Source organism: Terrapene carolina, unplaced genomic scaffold (assembly GCF_002925995.2).
Source record: "Terrapene carolina triunguis isolate 2854851 unplaced genomic scaffold, T_m_triunguis-2.0 Scaffold17, whole genome shotgun sequence".
NCBI lineage: Eukaryota > Metazoa > Chordata > Testudines > Emydidae > Terrapene > Terrapene triunguis.
In genome coordinates, this window is record NW_020664368.1 from 1,086,389 (window position 1) to 1,107,279 (window position 20,891).

At 42.7% G+C, this 20,891-nt stretch overlaps 1 protein-coding gene across 1 annotated transcript in view; it reads left to right on the plus strand.

The window, feature by feature from the left end:
* Positions 1 to 20,891, plus strand: part of LOC113408049 (protein associated with UVRAG as autophagy enhancer-like) — a 39,286-nt gene that overhangs the window by 151 nt on the left and 18,244 nt on the right. Inside the window, exons 2-4 of the mRNA XM_026660070.1 lie at positions 6,420 to 6,521; positions 8,163 to 8,283; positions 15,602 to 16,291. Coding sequence (XP_026515855.1) covers positions 6,450 to 6,521; positions 8,163 to 8,283; positions 15,602 to 16,291 — 883 coding nt within the window. The 5' untranslated portion in view covers positions 6,420 to 6,449. The remainder of the gene's footprint in view (positions 1 to 6,419; positions 6,522 to 8,162; positions 8,284 to 15,601; positions 16,292 to 20,891) is intronic.

A 20,891-nucleotide genomic window follows, 5' to 3' on the forward strand; every position in this document is an offset into this window, starting at 1 on the left:
TGGGCACCATGTGGCCGCACAGAGGTGTGGCGAGCGCTGCATAGAGCCTGTGGCATGAGGACACCGGCCCTGCAGTTACAGTTCCCCGGGCTGCTGCTGGTGCGCACGGAGGGAGCCGGGAAGAGGCGGGCTGCTCCTAGGGTTAGGTTTTGAAATGATCCTGCCGCATCCCCTATTGCGAAGAGCGAAAACAGTGACTATTGGGGGGGGAGCGGCGCTGAATCGCTCCTTCGGCCCCATCCCGAGTAGTGCGGGCCATGGCTGGGACTGGGAACATCAAGGGTAGCTCCGGCTTCCAAGCCTCTTTCTGTCCTTGTCAGCCTAACCTGGTGCTTTCCCCAAGCCCTCGATTTCCTATTGCCAGTACTGATCAAAGCCTGTTCTGACCTGAACCAGGGCCGGGGCTCTTTCTGCACTGGGGGGGCTGGATAACGGAGGGCTTAAGATAAACAGTCACAGCCAGATTGTCATTCAGATGTTGCACAGAGTGACTCCCCTGGTATACTTGTAAATAGATTGCATCAGCTAATAAGTAGTCAGGAGTGGATGCTGGGAGAATCGGTCATAAGAAACATGCAATACTTGTGTGAGACTAAACCTGTTCTTATTAAAAAACAAACAAACAAACAAAAAAAATCCCACCAACCAGACTCCCAAAGGATATACCTGAGGTAGCTCTGACTGCAAACAGTATACGTGTTAACTGAATCAGAAGTGTTACAGGAACACTAAGGGTAAAATTTAAATTAGTTTTCTCTGTAATTATTTTTTACTTTAGCATGTAAGTATTTTTATAACTTTCTTGCAGGAGACCACATGTTTTTGGCTGTTTAGAGTTTGAATATCTTTTGGCAGTAAGATACAGAGGAATTTATTTAATGCTTTTATGTGGCTTTCCCCCTAACTTACTCTGTTTTATGCAAAGTTAGTGGCTTTCTCCGGGGGCATAATAGGCCTACTCAATATTCCATATCTCTAGAATCAGTTAATGTTAACTCAATGCTCGGGGGAAAAAATACAAGTGGCAAGTAGGAAACTTTACCAGTCAAGTGTGTTTGTGGGCTTGAGCTGTCAATTTCTGAAGAATTTAAGCCCCCTGCCCCATTTTTTAAATTTTATTTTTGCCTTTTTGGTTGCAAAGAATGTGAATGGGTATGGGGCTGTCTTCCTAAGTCTGCGGACATTTCCAGTCCTGCTGTTGGCTGTTGCTTTCCTAAGGGCAGCAAAGACAAACTGGCCTAATTTAGTCAGCTTTAAGTGCTGCTGCTCAGAATCTTTTGACAGTAGTGAAACCATCAAGAATCACATCAGTCTCACTCTGCTGCTGCTTGGGAAAATTATGAAGTGTAGCAGAGTCAAGCTCTGAGGGTGTATCCACACTACAAAAAAAGGATGTGTTTAATACATGCTAGTAGCTAACACATGTTAAAAAGTCCTAGTGTAGACAAAGCAGTTGTAGTTTTAAAATGTATTAGCTAGTTGAGATAACCACATTTTCCCTAGCATAGACAAAGCCTGCATTTATTCACAGGAAAATGAGGGTGAGGTACGAGCAGTTGGAACTACACTCTCTAAAGCCCTGTTTGGACAGGCAAAAAGGTGCATTTTCACTCAAGTTTGCTTAACATAATTGAAAAGCCCTCTTTGTTACTAGTTAAGCTGCACCACTAACATGCTTGATGCCCTCTTAGCTGCCCTGTTGTTGCCAAAAGGTGTGTGTGTGGTGGGGGGGAGGGAAGGTCTAGGCTAGAATATAGAAGCTAACGCTGCTTCCACACGTTAGCTTGCATCTTAACCAGGGTTAAGAGGGCTTCCAATTGAGTTAAACTAACAGGATTGAAAAAAACACACCCTCCTTTTTCTCTGAGACACAAGGTGGGTGAGGTAATATCTTTTATTGGACCAACTTCTGATCAGGTCTGGGAAAGGTACTGAGTGTCACAGCTAAACACAAAGTTTATTTAGCATAAATAGTTAACGCATATCCTAAGGGACCATTCAAGGTGAAATGACCCATTAACATCCTGGCAGTCATAGGACAAAAAAGAGGGGCTGGTGGTTTACAGAACGTTGTAATGAGACACAAATCTAGTATCTTTATTAAAACTGATTTTTAGTGTGTAGCAGAGTTATGAATTTAATTTCCCAGGCTCGTTTTTGAAGGTACGCTGCAACCTCAATATAACGCGACCCGATATAACACGAATTCGGATATAACGCGGTAAAGCAGTACTCCGGGGGGGTGGGGCTGTGCACTCCGGTGGATCGAAGCAAGTTCAATATAACGCGGTTTCACCTATAAGGTGGTAAGATTTTTTGGCTCCCGAGGACAGTGTTATATCGAGGTAGAGGTGTATTGTGCAGGTTTCCTTTGAGGATGTGGACTGGCAGATCAGATATGGAGTGGTCGTTTTGTGAAAAGTGTTTTTCCACGGGTAATATGGTGTTTTTGTCTTTTATCATTTTTTCTGTGTGAATTCATTCAACAGGATAGTGATTGTCTGGCTTCATCCAATAGTAGTTATTGGGGCATTTAGAGCACTGGATGAAGTATACCACATATTGTGATAGGCATGTGTAGGACCCGTGGATCTTGAAAAATGTATTGTGTGTGGTAATGATCATTATAGCAATGGAGATATGGCTGCAGGTTTTGCATCTGTTGTTATGCCAGGGTATGATGCCACTTTGAGTTGGTGGGTCTGTGTCTGTAGAGAGCTTGCTCTTGATGATGAAACTGGGGGGTTGTTTGAAGGCAAAAAGAGGGGGTTCAGGAAAGATTTCTTTCAGGATGTAGTTCCCGTCGAGTATGGGTTGTAATTGTTTAATGATACCTCATATGGATCCCAGTGTGGTAGGTGACAACTAGGGGAAAAAAGCCTCTGATCCCACACCCCTTGTATTGAAGAAGGTTCTCTCTGGGGTATTGGATGGCCTGTTCCACGATGTGATCTACTTCTCTAGTAGAGTGTCCTTATTTGGTGAATGCAGTTTTAAGTGTGTTTAGGTTTGTGTCCCAGAGGTTCTCCTCAAAACATATTCTGTGGTATCCGAGTGCCTGTCTGTAGATAAGATTTCTTGGTGTGTTTGGGTGGTTACTGGATCTGTGAAGATAAGTGTGGTTATCTGTGAGTTTCTTGTATATAGTTGTCTGTAGGGTTCTATTGCTGAAGCTGATTGTGGTGTCCAGGAAGTTGATGATGGTTCGGGAGTGTTCTAGAGAGAGTTTGATAGATGGGTGGTGGATGTTGAAGTTGTAGTGGAAATCTGAGTGAGTTTAGGTCATCTGTACAGAGGATGAACATATCATTGATATATCTCAGCTATATCACTGGTTTTCTGGTATACTTGTCCAGAAATGCTTCCTCAAGATGGCCCTGTCAGATGGGACCCTGTGGGAAGTAGAGGATGAGAAACCTGTTTACTTCCAAGAGCTGGGATTTCAAGCTTCATTCATCTGTTAGCTAAAGGTGGATACAAAAAACGGGGTCCTCTTCCTGAGAGAATCTCAGAACCACCAAGGCAAATATTGGGTAGGGTTTCTCCAGGGCATTGCTTCTGCTCCTTGTACGTGGGCTTCCCTCATCTTTCATATCAGCCTCTGCCTAGTATGTGTTTCTGGTAAATTTGATATGCTGGTTAAATCAGTTGTGAGTAATGTTTCAGCAATTACTTTGATCAATATGTTATAACTAAAATGTTTAACAGAATTAAAAAATAAGCCTCTTCCAAAATTATGCTTAAAGAGCTGCTGTCTCCTCCTCATTTTAGGTGCTCAGATTCCATGGTGATGAGTGCAGCATAAATGGCAAGGTTCATGGGAAAACCTGGAAAAAAAATCCCAAATATTACATTTACAAACAGATATGCAGAAAACTTCTTTAGATAACTGAAAGTGTAAGAAAAAATATTCACTTTCTTTTTAGCCAGTTTCTCCACCCCCCCTCCCCATGAAATTCAGTAAAATGGCTATTTTCACATTGAAAGCATGTCCACTGCAAAGCTGCCTTCACTTCAAAATGGATCTTATTCTACGTGATAATATATATATTTATTTAATGTGGTGGTCAGTTTTTAGTGAAAGGAATTCACAAAAAAAGTAAGGGCCCAATTCTGCTACTCTTATTCATGAATAGTACCTTCCTTTGACAAGTAGTCCTGTTGACTTAATTTGACTACTCATAGAAGTAAAGTATTCAGCATGAGACACATGGTGGAATTGGGCCCCGAGTAAATTTTCACATACATAATGATATTTAAGAATTCCTTATTTGAGTATTTTTTCATTTTATTATAAATGTTTCATACACATCTATAGTAGGCTCATTATTTGCATGAACAAACATTGGACTATACATGCTGCTGTGTAAGCAGGTCTGACTACTGAAGTAGCACCTGCTTTATACCAGGGCTGAACCTGGCCTAATCTGCTTTATAAAGATGAACAGTGATCCTTATCAGAAGATACTTTCGCATATATCAGAGGATATTTCTGCAACAGCATTTTCTTACGTTAGCTTTTTTAGGGCCCTGATCCTGCAAATACTTATGAACATTTAATTATATGTATTTGAATAGTTATTTGAAGCCGGTGGGTAAAGTTATGCATTTATATAAGCATCATGGTCCTAGATTTGTAATCTCAAGTCTTGAAACTGTTTGAATTTAATTGTAAAAGACAGCACACATCTGTGGTACTGTACAAATATTAATAAATACTGGAGCATAGCAGTTGATCTGGTTTAATTCAATCTTCATCAGTGTTTCTAAGACTTCCAATATTCTTACTTTCTATTCTATTGTATGTAAAGTAAAGATTATATTATCCTGTTTAACTATAAAATAAACTTGCTTTTGAACTTACACAAAGCTCTTCTTCAGGTCTTCTTTCCCAGACCTGAAGAAGACTTCTGTAAGCCCGAAAGTTCGTGTCTCTCTCCAACAGATGTTGATACAATAAAAGATACTACCTCACCTACTTTGTCTCTCTAATAATTTATTTAAAACATTTTTATTGGAACATGATCTATCATCTAATGGCTTCTTGTAAGGTTGGTCAGGTTCACTTAAAGGGCTACGTAGTACTGTGGAATACATATGTGGGTGGCAGAATTGGATTTTTATTTTTTAGATGGATAATATTGATGTTTACTTTTAAGCATTTGTTTTTATTGATTTTACATTTTCACAGTTGTGGGAAATCGGTGAGGAGTCAGACAATAATTATTTCCTGAGAGTAGACATTGAGATTCAAAAAGTTAAAGCTTTGTAACCGTTAAAACACAAATTGTGGACATCTTGTCAAGATATACAAAGTAAATATTCTTAAATAAAACTCTAATAAATTCTCAAGCAGCATTTTTCTTATTTTGCCTATCTGTAAATTTTGATTATCATCGATGGAAATAATTTTGTCAGTTTGTGTGTACACGGTAAAATCGACATTTACTAACAAAAATCTAATCCTTCCAAGCCATATATATTTATATATAATATAAAGGGGTTTTTTTTAAAAAAAAGATTGTTATCATGCCACAGACTTATTTTTTTAAACAGACCCTCATTGGATGTACTAGGGTGTTCCGAGTTCAATAGATATGACACAATAGTGCCCTAAGGCTTTGTCCACAATAGATTTTTTTTTTCCTAAAAATTTTCCACTGTTGTAACATCGATGCTGTCCACATGTGATAGCAAACGAGGCTGAATTAAGGCAATCTAGCACCTTGGGCACATTCCACATGGGTATGGAAGTAGGTTTCAGAATTAAGATGAGGGGGGCTATTCAGACCACTTGGAGCTATTGTTTTAGCTGTTTGCAGGCATTAATTACACCAGGTCACATTTTCAAGCTTTTCTTTGCTATCAGGAGGACTAGAAACATTTTTCTAATGTGAAAATGGGGACTGATCTCTTCATGTGACTCTAGGAGACAGGGCCCTGTAATGCCTATTCCTTAATCCAGTCCTGGTACTAGCTGGGAGTGCTACTGTAGTTTGGTGGACAGTATATTAACAATTGCATGGTATATCTGTTCTGAACTGCAGTTTATATTATGTATGAATACTGTGAGTGCAGATGGGGAAAAGATAGCTAAAACTGCTAAATCTTAAAGAAGCACAAAATCTTATTTACAGATATCCTGGGCAAAAAAGCAAGAGTTGAAATACACAACAAAGAGTTGTTTCTAGAATAATAGATGTTAGAAGGAAAGAGACTGGCTGTTCCAATATGTTTTTTTCTATCTCTTAGCCCAGGCAGGTTCTAAATTGTGCTTGGTAGTAAATGGGAAGGTTAGAAACTGCACAACAGTTAAGCGTTAACAGTACATAAAGATTTGTCTGAATTAAAGACTGCCAAACAAAATGAAAGCATGATTAATTTAGTAATTGTTATCACCTTTTCTCAATTGCTTCCAGGTAATTTAAAAAAATGAAGATTTTCCCATCATGTCTCTCCACACAGGATCACTAACGAGCTACGTTAGAACACAGGCCTTCAGACAGTTAAGTGCTCAAGAGGTAAAGCAAGATGTTCTTGGTTCCTTTTTTTTATTAACTGGAAATCATCTTATGTTATCGCTTTTCGTTTAATTTAGGTGCAGTAGATGCTATATCCTTAAACTGCTGTTGGTTTCATGATGAACTTGGACTTTAAGCCCAACACAAATTGAAAACCAAATGTATTATTTATTTTATGAAAAACTAAAATTGGTTGTGACTAGTTAGTTTTGATTACAACTGTGCATTGTATACCTCTGTTAGGTTTGGACATTGACTTCAGATAACTCATTTATGACTTTACAGTAAAATTGTATCTAACTAAAATATTTGTTTGATAATTAAACATATCTAAGAGAGTTTCCCTTTTCAAGCTTTTTCCAAAACCTGAAATATTATCTCATTTAATATGGAGTTGTTTTGAAAGTAATTAAAATCTCTTATCTACGTTCTGAGACTAGTAACTGCTTCTGATAAGATCTAACAGGCAGCATCTTAGAGTAAAAATATATTCAGTGTAAATGTTATAGTTGTAGAATACTTGTGGTAAGGTGTGGTGTTGACTTATGTGATAATTAGGGCATTAGTGTCCTAAAAGGCAGCACTTCTTTATTGCATAACTGATTAATAATGAGTACTCAAAAATAAGTTTTAATCAAATGAACTGGTTGCTAAATATTTATGTTCCTATAAGAAATGTTGGTCTCGATAGTGCTAGTTTATAGTGTGTGTGTGTGTGTGTATATGTATGTATGTATTAAATATGACAAGTTTGGAAATGTCAGGTTTTTAAAAATGTATCTTGTGAAAAAGGGTCTAAAGCAAATCTGATGTTTAACAGAATATTTTCCTAACCTTTTAGGTTATTGAATTCTAAATATGTCAAGCATAAAATAATATATGGTTGTCCCCAGTAACTATTCTCCAGCTAAAATGGAAATACTTCAGTTTTGATTTGGATACCTATTCCTTCCCAGATTCCAAAGGAGCTTTGCTCTGATCTTTAAACTAACGGGACTGTTGTCTGCTGTCAGGCTCTTGTGCAGCTTGTTTAGTTTAAAAACAGTACGTATCTAAGCAGCTTCTCCCTTCCAACTATTAGTTTACAAGAATTACAGTTCCTTTTTCTTTTCTTAACACTTTCAGTGTTATGCCAGTGTGTTTAAACATCTTAATTCAACACAAACTAAGGACCTATTCCTGTAAATGGCACATGCTTAACTTTACCACGAGTAGTTACATTGAAATAAATAATATTCATGGCAGTAGAATTAGGATGTGCATAAGTGTCAGCAGGATTGGGGCTTAAGAAAACAGGATTTCTTCCTCTTCCCCTTAGATATTTTGCCACTCCCCCCTCCCCCCAAGGTATTTTAGTAACTTTGTTTTCTCAAAAATAACTAAAAATAAAATAGTTGTATTGGCCATTACATTTGTGAAGCATATCACTTTTTGTTGTCAGTACTGAACTGTTATGTTGTTGTGACCTAAACAATGGAAATGCAACAATATTACAGTGAGAGATTAGAGCATTTTTGTAATACAGGTTTGACTAAACTCTGTCTTTCTCTGCAGTGCTTAATAAAACATTGTGCAGTGTTCTCCTGAGAGAACTCCATAATCCGATTGTCTTTTTTTATTTGTTTTGGTTTTTTGTCTTAGTTGACCAAGCAAAGCAATAAGGTAACTGTCTCCGAGTCAGTGTATTTATCGAATGCTACAGTGTTTGCTCCAGCAAGGATTAGCTGTCTTGCTCAGACACCTCAAATTTCAGATCTCTCAGGTATGACTTTTATAATCGATTTTCTAATTTATAGTCTTAATTGTTGATTGCATGGCATGATAGTCAGCCTGTTAATAGAAATGGTAGAGATTTGTATAGTCCTTTAATTACCAAGAGCTAACTGACTGAAATTGAAAATTTATTGGTTGGCTGTTGAGATGAGTCAGTACAAAAGTGCCTCCTTCACTCTGCCTCACTTCCTTGCCTTGAGAAGAACTGCCATCCTTTCTGGTCAGAACAGCAATCTGAGTGCTTAAAAGTTAAAATGAATGCTTCTTCCCATTAATAATCTGAATGGTATTTGAAAATAAAGACTTTGCCCTTACTCATGCAAATAATAATAATGTTGTTGACTTCAACAGGCTACTAGCTTGAATACAATTTGCAAGATGAAGCCATTAGTAGGAATATATTAGTTGTAATTTCAAAATTTGAGCTTAAAGTAACACTTCTGATGTTGGCAACATAGGAGCCCAGAGTAAAGATGAAAGTTTATGATGGTGGGTTAGCCAATCTAGGATTTTAGCCAGTGCTGACCCAGAATAAAACCCAACCATTGGAAACACTCAATTTTGAGGCAACAATCACATTACTTCTACTTGGACAGTCCCTTCCATTGTTCACTTAAGCTTTGCTTTAAATGATGTGGATAGAAAGCTGGAGAAATCGATAGAGAACATTGAAAGCCTCAGAAGGCAAAATAATCTTTGTCATTATTACTTTAGTGCCTAGGAGTCCTACTTATGGGCAGGACTCCATTGTACCAGGCACTGTAAAAACACAGAATGAAAAGACAGTCCTTACCCAAAGAGTTTACAATCTAAGTATAAGACAAGAAACATCTGGGAGTAGAAAGAAACAATGAGACAACATTGGTCAGTGTAATAGGTAGTGGTACCAGTGGCCTAACTGTTTTTTTGTAGGCATCCTGGCTAAGAGTTTTAAGGTGGTAGCTTTGCACATGTTTATGGGGAGCTCCTCCCGAGCATGAACAGCAGCATGGGGGAAAGCACAAAAGTTCTTGTTTGAAACTTTAACAAGTGGATTATAGAAGCTGATATTACGGGCCGATTGGATGCAGGAATCAATATGGTTGGAAAACCGTCCCCAGAGAATAGTTATCAGTGGTTCACAGTCATGCTGGAGGGGCATAACAAGTGGGGCCCCGCAGGGATCAGTTCTGGGTCTGGTTCTGTTCAATATCTTCATCAGTGATTTAGATAATGGCATAGAGAGTACACTTATAAAGTTTGCAGATGATACCAAGCTGGGAGGGGTTGCAAGTGCTTTGGAGGATAGGATTAAAAATCAAAATGATCTGGACAAACTGGAGAAACGGTCTGAAGTAAATAGGATGAAATTCAATAAGGACAAATGCAAAGTACTCCATTTAGGAAGGAACAATCAGTTGCACACATGCAAAATGGGAAATGACTGCCTAAAAAGGAGTACTGCAGAAAGGGATCTGGGGGTCTTAGTGGATCACAAGGTAAATATGAGTCAACAGTGTAACACTGTTGCAAAAAAAGCTAACATCATTCTGGGACGTATTAGCAGGAGTGTTATAAGCAAGACATGAGAAATAATTCTGTTCTACTCCATGCTGATTAGGGCTCAACTGTAGTATTGTGTCCAATTCTGGGTGTCACGTTTCAGGAAAGATGTGGACAAATTGGAGAAAGTCCAGAGAAGAGCAACAAAAATGATTAAAGGTCTATGAAAATTTGACCTACATATGAGGGAACATTGAAAAAATTGTGTTTGTTTAGTTTGGAAAAGAGAAGACTGAGAGGGGACATAACAGTTTTCAAGTACATAAAAGGTTGTTACCAGGAGGGAGAAAAAATGTTCTTCTTAACCTCTAAGGATAGGACAAGAAGCAATGGGCTTAAATTGCAGCAAGGGAGGTTTATATTGGACATTAGGAAAAACTTCCTAACTGTCAGGGTGGTTAAGCACTAGAATAAATTGTCAAGGGAGGTTGTGGAATCTCCATCATTGGAGATTTTTAAGAGCAGGTTGGACAAACACCTGTCAGGGATGGTCTAGCTAATATTTAGTCCTGCCATGGGTGCAGGGGACTGGACTAGATGACTTCTCGAGGTCCCTTCCAGTTCTATGATTTTATGTCAATAGTAAATGAGAGATGATAGGTAGGAGGAAGTGTAGACCGCGAAGGGCCTTGAAAGTGAAGACAAGCAGTTCATGCCTGCAGGGGAGAAGGAGGTGCCAGTGAAGGGATAATATGGTCAAAGCGACCGTTTAGGAGAACGATCTTTGTGGCAGCATTCTGAATAGATATGAGTGGGGCAAGGTTGCATTTCTCAAGGACAGAGAGAAGAATGTTGCAGTAATTGAGGCGTGAGATGATAAGAGCTGGGATGAAAATTTTAGCTGTATGGATGGATAGGAAAAACCTTATTTTAAGAGATATTACACAGAAAAAATCTGAACGATTTAGACATAGCCTGGATGTGAGGACCTAGAGAGAAGTCCAAGTCACAGATGATAACCAGGCCTAAATGACAGGTGGAATGATGGTGTTGTCCATAGCAATCAAGAAAGTGCGAGAGGATGGTTGGGGGTGGGGGTGAGACGATTAAGAACTCTCTTTTAGCCATGTTGAGCTTCAGCTGACTGTTAGACATCCATGAGGAGATGTCGGAGAGACAGCCCGAGATTTTAGTTTGGATAGAAGGAGGCAGGTGTGGATTGAGGTTGAGCTGTGAGTCATTAACATCAAGATGATAGTTGAATTCATGTTGGCAGATGAGATGACCCAGAGATAAAGGAGAACAGAAAGGGACTAAGGACAGGACCCTGTGGAACTCCAGTGGAAAGTTGGAAGGGAGGATGTGGCAGATCCTCCAAAGGACACATTGAATGAGTGATTAGAGAAGGAAAAGATGGAGTCATGGAAGCCAAATGAGGAAAACGTTTCAAGAACAACATGGCTGGCTATCTTGAAGGCTACTGACCAGGAGCGGATTTACCATGAAACAAACCGTGCAGTGGCATGGGGCCCCCAAAATGCAGGACAAATATCTGACAACCTGCCCCCGAGTCTCGGCCGGCGACGCAGCAGGGCTCAGGCAGGCAGGCTGCCTGCATGCTGTGCCCGGTGGCCCCACGCCGCCCCTTGAAGCGGCTGGCTGCTGGCACATCTCTGCGCACCCCTGGTGGGGGGCGGAGGCGGCTCCATGCGCTGCCCCTGTCCCGGGCAGAGCACGGAGACGCGCTGCCCTCTTTCCCCCAAGGGGCGCACAGAGACATGCCAGCAGCAGAGCTAAGGCGGCTCCCTGCCCGCTCTGCCTCCCTCCCTCCACGCCGCTTCACTCCCAGAAGCAGCCAGCATGTCCCTGTAGCCCTTGGGGTGTGTGGGTGTGTGTGTGTGTCTCCGCGTGCTGTCCCCACCCCAAACGCTGACTACAGAGCAGCCGGGAACTGCGGCCAATGGGAGCTGCGGGGGCGGCGCCTGTGGTTAAGAGCCGGTGCCAGAGGGGTCTGTGTGCCAGTCGCTTTGGGAGCCGTGCCGCCTGAGGTAAGCGCTGTCCCTCAGCCCAGAGCCTGCACCCAAACTTCCTCCCAGTGCCCGCCCCTCCTCCTGCACCCCAACCCCCTGCCCCAATGAGGAGGAGGATGAAGAAAAAAAGAATGAAAAAGGTCATGGGGTGGGGGGGGAGAGAAGAGAGAATCTTATTTTTCTTGGGTGGGCCCCGAAAATGAAGCTGCAGACAGGGTTCCACTCATTCTAAATCCGCCACTGCTACTGACAGGCCAAGGAGAATGAGGATGGAATTAGTTAGTTCTGAGATTTGGCTAAGAAGAGGCCATTAGAGACTTTGAGAGAGGTTTCAGTAGAGTGCAAGGAGCAAAAGCCAAATTTGAAAAGATCTTGAGATGGAATTGGGGGAGAAGAGCTCCAGACTGCAATTGTACAGACAGCAGGTTCAATGAGTATAGAGATGAATGGGGCAAGGGAGATGGGGCAGTAGTTGGAGAGAAAAATGGGGCAAAGGGTGGGAGAGACTAAAGCATGTTTGTATTGTGAGTGGAAAGAACCAGTGAAAGTGAGAGGTTAAGGAGAAGAGTAAGGAAGGAGATGAGTGGGGGTAAGGGCTACCAGAAGATGGGATAGGGTGGGGTTACTCATGGAAGTGGAGAGAGTGGGGGAGGTGAGTAGGCAAAAACCTACTCTGTTACAGAGGAGAAGGTGGAGAGAGCTGTAGGAGGGGAAAGGGTAAGGCCATGTCATATGTAGTTAATTTTCTCTTGGAAGAAATTGGTGAGATCTTGTATGGGGCAAGAAGTAGAGGGAGGAGGAGAAGGTTTGAGGAGTGAGTCAAAGATGACAAAAAGGCAGCCAGGATTGTGGGTGTGGGATTCAATTAAATTGGATAAGTACAGCTGTTTACTTAGGATGATGGCAGAACTGAAGGAGGAGAGAACGAATTTATAGTGGAGGAAGTCAGCCTGGTCATTGGGATTTTCACCCGAGATGCTCCACAGCGCAAAAGCAGGATTGGAGGAAGAGGATGGGGGGGGGGGGGGGGGGGGGGGGGGGGGGGGGGTGAGCCAGGGCTGGGGGTTGGCAGGCAGAACTTGCGATTGGAAAGACTGGCAAAAGAGTCAAAGGTAGAGGAGAGGCTGTGTTTTGAATGTTTTGTCTTATAGGAAGGATGATGTGCATTTGGGGAGGGAGACATGCAAGTGCAACCTATTAAAGTTATCAAACTACTTTCCCCTCTTCCCCCCGGAAAACAAATCAAAGTACAGTAGAACCTCAGCGTTCTGAACATCTCGGGAATGGAGGCTGTTCATAACTCTGAAATGTTTGCAACTCTGAACAAAATGCTATGGTGGTTCTTTCAAAAGTTTACAAGTGAACATTGACTTAATACAGCTTTAAAACTTTACTATGCAGAAGAAAAATGCTGCTTTCCCTTTATTTTTTTAGTAGTTTACGTTTAACACAGTACTGTACTGTATTTGCTTTTTGTGTGTGTGTCTCTCTGCCGCTGCCAGATTGTGTACTTCCGGTTCCAAAGGAGGTGGGTGGTTAACTGGTCAGTTCATAACTCTAGTGTTTGTAACTCTGAGGTTCTACTGTACTGCCCCTTTTTTTTTGTTTCTGAAAGTCTTTTAGCTTTGAGTCTATGCTGCTTAAGTAACAAATCACTAGCAACGTGATTTCCACAAGCAGTGGGATCAGTTCATTAATGTTTAGCAGTTTTTCAGATGCACCTTAGATTTCTCTTTTTGAGACATGCTTTTACAATATTGAGGCTGCTAGGCTGAGCAAAGTGGCTGGGGTTTTTCTTTGAGTCCCTAAATTAGTGAACTCTCTTATCTAACAAACAATTCCAGCACATACTGGCTCCCAGTTGAGTGGGCCTTAGTGAGATTTGTTGCCAGTTGTTTTTAGTTGAGATTCATTTCCTGACAATGTCCAAGGAGACAACTCCTGGACAAAGGTCTCCCAGACTTGCCACTTTGTTCCGCTTGTGGTTCTTGGCATTCCCTCTGGTCCTAATAAATCGCCCTTTGCTCTGGATATGAATCTTGTTGTTTGCACCTATTCTCAGACTTTCACAATCAACTTATCTGCCGTCAATGATACACATGCCCATTTCTTTGTCATGTGAGGTCTGATAACTTATCTTGTAACATCAACCACATGACAAAGCCCTTCATTTCATGACTGATGGTAAATTTTTCCTAAATTTCTTGATGAAGAAATGTCTGGTTCTACAATTCCATAATTTGAAGTTACTGATTGCAGTGCATACTAGTACATCATATTCATGATGTCAGACCTGCTTTTAAAAATCTTAACCAAATTCTTACCTGTTCTGTTGATCTCCAACTTTGCAGTGATTCGCTTAAAATTGTGAAATTGTAGAATATAGAGCTTTTGATTCCTTCCAAGGAACTCTGTGTGTTACAGTTGTTTGTTGAGGGTCCAAACAAAATGCTGCTGCCATTCTGAATAATGGATTCATGGTCATTTTGGCCTTGTCTTGTCTGGGATTGAAAGGTACACATAACTTAGTGTAGGCTGAGCAGTGTATTCTTTAACGTGTGCTAAGCTGGCTGAGCCAGTATTGGGCCCATACTTTCAGTTGGTATCTCCTCTGGATCCAGCAGGAGTATGAGTGAGTGCGAAGGCTGCCTGCAGTGAAAGCGCCATATGCCCTTGCTTTCTGTCCCCACCAGCTAGGGTCTTGTCTGGATCCAGCAGGAGTATCAGTGAGTGGGGAAATGCTTCAAGAATGGTAATTTTTTCCATGAAAGAAAGCAAATAAAAAATGTGAAGGTTCTTGTAAAAGCATTCTGTAGGTATCCATTGCTGCTTTTTTTTTTTTTAAGTGGCTTCTGTCATATTTTATGCTTCAAAAATAATTCCTTATAAAGATCTCAACTTGGTGCTTGTTTCCATCTATTTGCAGACTCAATAAGAGTCTTTGTAAAAATGACGTTTGCAACTGTAAAGGATATAAATGAATGTTTAAATTATAAATATTACACCTTTCATTACCCTCTTTGTTTAGTGGGAATCTTTCTTGCCTGCTTGTCTACACTTATAGTGCTGCAGTGGCTGTAGTGGGAGAACTTCTCCCATCAGCATAGGTACTCCACCTCCCCAGGAGACAGTAGCTATGTCGATGGGAGAAGCCCTCCTGTTGACATAGAGCTGTCTGCACTGGGGATTAGATTAATATAACTGCATTGCCAAGGGATGGATATTCCATACCCCCTGAGCAACATAGTTATATCGACATAAGTCTGTAGTGTAGACCAAGCCTAAGTCCTGCCGGTGAAGACTCTAGCACTTCTTTTTTGACACAAAGAATATGACTCCTTTGCCTTTTGTAGTAATCTGTATTCCTCTGCCTTGCTAAACTGTTACGTTCCATTCTTGCCTTAATGCAGGAGATAGTGTAAGGACTGGAGCAGTGTGTGTGGTTTTTGTTGTTTGTTTTTCCCTGTTCAGAATTTCCTGAAGGCTCTTTCTTTTGAGCTCACATGTAGTTTCCAACAATGACACATGGGAACATACTGGGACAACCAGCCACAGTTTAAATGTTTACTAAGTATACATGCTTGGCTAGGAATGTCTTACTTTACTATTGATCGATCAACAAACGAAACATTTCCAGGTTGCAGGAGACAAGATCCCTAACCTTCCAGTGGAGGTAGTGTTGGGGGGTTTATTTGGATTTTTTTCCCCATTGAATGTATTCTCTACTCATGCTGTAACTAGGAACCTTTTTTTGATGACTTCCTAACCTCTTGATCCCTTACTTTTCCTAAACAGATGAGTACTCAAGGCCAGCAGTGATTGGGCATGCAGGAAATTTTGGATCATTCCTGGACAGTACTGCAGCCATCAAAGAAATTCTTGCATCTGTTCTAAATGCATCTGGTATTAAAACATCTTCACTACCAGAGAAAACGGTGTTGCAGACAACTGAAGGTCCAGACAGTGATATGGAACACTGGGAGGAGAGTACTGATGGTGATTCTAATGATGACAGTGACCCAGATTATACACATCACAATGTTGCTTCTACACAAATGGACATTAGATTTATGAGGCATAAGGCATCTTGGGATAATACTCCGTGTAGTTCTTCTAAATCTTCACTGGATTCCTCATCATGCCCACTTTATCCTGGCAGAAGCCCCATCGCTTCGGCTTTAAATAGCTCATCCCGTTTGGAAGTGTCTCCTCTGAAATGTGATTACTTTACCCAAGTGACATTAACTGGAGGCACTATCACATCATTGGCGAACTCTGCTATTACGTGTTCAGAAAAAGATCTTAAAAACTCTTCAAGTTCACCAGACCAGCCTTTGGCTTTTAAAGGAATCTCTTCAGATTCAATAGCTAATGAGCTGTCAGCAGCATTTAGAAATTCTGAGACTTCAGAACCCATGCCACTCAGAGATGAGGGCAGCAATGCTTTCCACCCGCGTTCACAGTCAGTGCCCTCTGATCAGCAAGGTAACTTTCATTTAATCACTTCCAAACCTTTTCCTGTTAGTACTTTTGTAGTACTAGGGGATAGACTCAAATGAAACGGGTCTCATTGTGGTGATAACTGACCACGCAAACACTGCCACTTGAGACTTGTCTACACTTGAAATGCTACAGTGTAGACCAGAGGTGGGAAAACTCCGGCCCGCGGGACCCTCCTGCCCGGCCCCTGAGCTCCTGCCCTGGGAGGCTAGCCTCCGGCCCCTCCCCTGCTGTTCCCCCTCCCCGCAGCCTCAGCTTGCCCTGCTGCCGGTGCAATGCTCTGGGCAGCGGGGCTGCAAGCTCCTGGGGCAGCGCAGCTGCAGAGCCAGGGCCTGACCCGCTCTGTGCTGTGCAGTGGCGTGGCTGGCTCCAGCCAGGCGGCGCGGCTGCCTGTCCTGGTGGTCTGGGTGGCGCGGCTATAGCGCCGCCAGCCACTGGTGCTCCAGGCAGGGAACAGGGAGGGTTGGATAGAGGGCAGGGGAGTTCGGGTCAGGGGGTGGGGATGTGGATAGGTGTCGGGGTGGTCAGATGGCGAGGAACAGGGGTGTTGAATGGGGGCAGTCAGGAAGGAGGGGGGGGTTGGATGGGGTGGCGGGGAGCAGTCAGGGGCAGGGGCTCCAGGGGCGGACAGGGAATGGGGGGTTGGATGGGGTAGGAGTCCCGGACGGGGCAGTCAGGAAGGAGAGGGGGGGATGGATGGGGTGGCGGGGAGCAGTCAGGGGCAGGGGTTCCAGGGGCAGACAGGGAACGGGGGGGGGTGGATGGAGCGGCGGGGGGTCCGGGGCTGTCAGGGGACAGGGAACGGGGGGGTTGGATGGGGCAGGAGTCCCGGAGGGGCTGTCAGGGGGCGAGAAGCAGGAGGGGTCGGATGGGGGTGGGGACGGGCCATGCCTGGCTGTTTGGGGAGGCACAGCCTCCCCTAACTGGCCCTCCATACAATTTTGGAAAGCGGATGCAGCCCTCAGGCCAAAAGGTTTGCCTGCCCCTGGTGTAGACACTACCTACTCTGATGGGAGGGGTTCTCCTGTTGCCATAGATAATCCACCTCCCCAACAGGTGATAGCTATATCAATGGAAGAATTCTTCCATCAACCTAGCACTGTCTACACCAAGAGTTAGGTTGGCTTAACTACACCACTTGGGTGTGGATTTTTCCCACCCTTGAGCGACGTAGCTCTGGGTCAACCTAAATTTATAGTGTAATCCAGGCCTTGGAATGGGACAGAGTAAAGATGGAGGGATAACAAATTAAGAACAGCTGTTCTCTGGGGACAAACTAATCAGTGAGACTCTGAACACATGCTAGTGGGTGTGTCTGCTATTTTCTTGTTATAAGAATGCTAAATGATTCTAATTTAGTATTGAATCTCTAACAGAACATAAGTCATTTAACTCTAATAATGCAGATAATGTAACTTAAGAGACTACTACCTGACTTTATCTTATCTCAGAATTTCCCTTATGCTAAAAGCAAATAAAGTAAATCTTGGCATTTTTTGCTTTAGCTAATGATTGAATGATGTGCTGGGGAGGCTGCCTGGGAGACCCTTATGATGTTTGACACCAAATTGCATGCAAGAAAGAGTGGTGATTTCCCTGACTCTGATGGGAATTAATTTCCTTTGTGGGTACTGCTACATCATCCTATGCCACGGTTGACTTATACCTTCTGCAGAATATATATATCTTTTGCTTTTGGAATAGACCAGATTTCACCAAAAGGCAGGTATCCTCAAAGGGATGTTCTCTTCAGACTTACACCAAAAGCTCTTCATTTGTCATCCACCTCCTTCAAATGATACAAATCTTAACACTGTGCTGTATTTGCAATATACTCATATTTTGTTCCTAAAAAAAAAACCCACACCACATTTATTCCTAAGAAAGTGCATATAGTAAGTTTGCTTGTTCTGGAGCATCGCCTCCTGGAATTGTTATGATAAAGAACTTCTGTTTTATAGGAATCTATTTTCTCATCAGTTACTCCCCACTGTTCTTTGTGAGCACATAAACAGGATCAGGGAAAAGAGTTTTGCAGGAGCCCCTTGTTCTAAATACAGTGTGAGCAACATTGCTGCTGATAAGCCTCAGTTTTTGTTTGTTTAGTCATATGAATGGTACAGTCCCAAATTGTCATCAATGGAAAATAAAGGTCTCTATTATGAAGGTGCAGGACAAGTAGTGACATTACGGGAGATGGCATGGTCTAGTCTATTGGACAGGGCACTGAACTAGGAGTCAGACCTGGGTCTCTTTCTGTCTCTGCCACTGGCCTCCTGTGTGTGTTTGGGCAAGTTGCTTCATGCCCGTTTCCCCTCCCATCATTTGTCTGTATTGTCCTTTAGATAGTAAGCTGCTATTTGCAGCAAGGACTGTCTCTTCTCATGTGTTTGTACAGTGCCTAGCACAATGGGGCCCAATCTCAGTTAAGACATCTGTCTGCTACTCTAATACAGGTAACTAAAATGGTAACTGATTTGATTTCTACTTAAAGGAGACCTGAAGGTGGAGAGAATGGGGGTTTGTGCTCTCTTCCCCTTCTTTGTGATTAGAAAAAAGGCTTGAAATGTAAGGCTTTTCTCTTCAGAATTTGATTTTTTTCTGTTTTTACCTTAGAAATCTCAGGAATGTCAAATCTTTTGTACCCTGTTTTGCTGAAGGTCTCCGAGGAGCCAGAAACATGGATTGGGCATTCCCTCAAGGCATGCTCCAAAACCCATTGGAGTTAATGAAGACTCCAATTAATTTCAGTGGGCTTTGGATCAGGTCTTCGGTTATTAAATGAAATGGTGGAGGTGCTGAATCTTCACCAAAAATACTTTCAGTTCCATAGTTTGTCAGGCATTTTGGATTAAACAAAAGGTAACAGTGTGAGTAAAAGTCATCCCCAGCCCTCAGTGAATTGGGTTTCCTTTCATTGGTATCTGATATCATAGTCGTATTAGCTCCTCAGTCATCCAGGAAACATAAGGTTGACAAGGTGTGAATTTCTGGTGTAAGGGTGGGAAAATCAGGCTGCCTTGGTATCATAAATAACTGCTCCCCCACCCCCTGAAAAACCCCCTCAAACACATTTGTTTCTGTTTTTGTTACTCTAAAATCAACATTGCACATGTGACAGACTCTGTGGCTCCACCCTCAAGTACTGTAGTCTCTCTCATCTGTAAATGGCTAATGTCATGTTAATTCAAAACATGTCTTGATCCTGCAGTGAGCTCCTTAATGGGCAGACCCCATTGCAGGATCAGGGACTTGAACAATAATTAGTTATTTGGGACATATAGTTTCATAAACACTGTGAGCAGTTGATTAATGTGGCTGTGACGATTGTGGTTTGCTCCAGTTAGGCGCTTTGATCACTGAACCAGGCACAATGTATTTGGATCCTGTCTGGACAGTGGCGGCACCAGCGCTCCAAGTGCTTGCCTGGGGCGGCAAGCTGCGGGGGGCGCTCTGCCGGTCCCTGTGAGGGCGGCAGTCAGGGAGCCTTCGGCGGCATGCCTGCGGGAGGTCCGCCGGTCCCGCGGATTCGGCAGCAATTTGGCTGCGGGTACGCCGAAGCCGCGGGACCGGCGGACCTCCCGCAGCATGCCGCTGAATCCGCGGGACCAGGGACCTCCCGCAGGCAAGCCACCGAAGGCGGCCTGTCTGCCGTGCTTGGGGCGGCAAAAAAGCTAGAGCCGCCCCTGTGTCTGGAATAGACAAGGGAAGAAACAAACTCACCCATGTTTGTAACCAAGTACAGCTAGTCATGCAGGTTTGGATAGTTTAATCCTGGCCAAGTCTCCAAACTGTTGCCAGGGATTGTTATGCATTAAAGTTGCATGGAACTATCTGTCTTATTGCAAACAATGTAGGCTTTTGGCATGTCTCATGAGTCTGATGATGTTGGCTAGTGTAGTGGTCATCTGGAAAACAAATGCCAAAATGGGTTGAGGGGTGCTTAAGATGAAATAAACACTCTAAAAATGTCCTTGCCTGTGTTAATACTGAGGGGTGAAAACATTATTTACTGTAGATCCTAATTCCCCCTCCTCCCCCCCATCATTTAGTCCTCAGAGGTGCTAGGGTCCTATCATTTGAGCCCTGCAAATCCATGGATATCCATATCTGTGGATGTAGATGTGTGTATATATGCGGACCATTTTTGCAGATTGCGGATCGGATGCGAATACAAATTTTGTATCTATGCAGGGCTCTACCTATCAGGCATAGTGGAATAGGGTCTTTGTCAAATTATGACTTCTGTTTTTGCAGTCTCTTCCATTCTGTGTGCTGACTACAATTTTGCATTCTGTGCTGGAAAAACGTTGTCAAGGCCAGTCTGTTGCGCTGCATTCCAGACTGGTGCCCAGCCCAGGAAAGATGCTTGACACCTTGTTGAGTGACTATAATTTAAAAGCCCCCAGATCATCAATTTTGACTGTCTTGCAACTGCACCCAATCCCATGGAATAATGAACTCTCTACTCAGAAGTCTGACTGGGGGAAGGGGCTGGAATGTCTCAGTTTGGGCACCTGGAAAAAAAGCGTAGACTGTGTGACGGGTTGGATCACAGAAACCCCCTTGGGAGCTGCCACCCGAT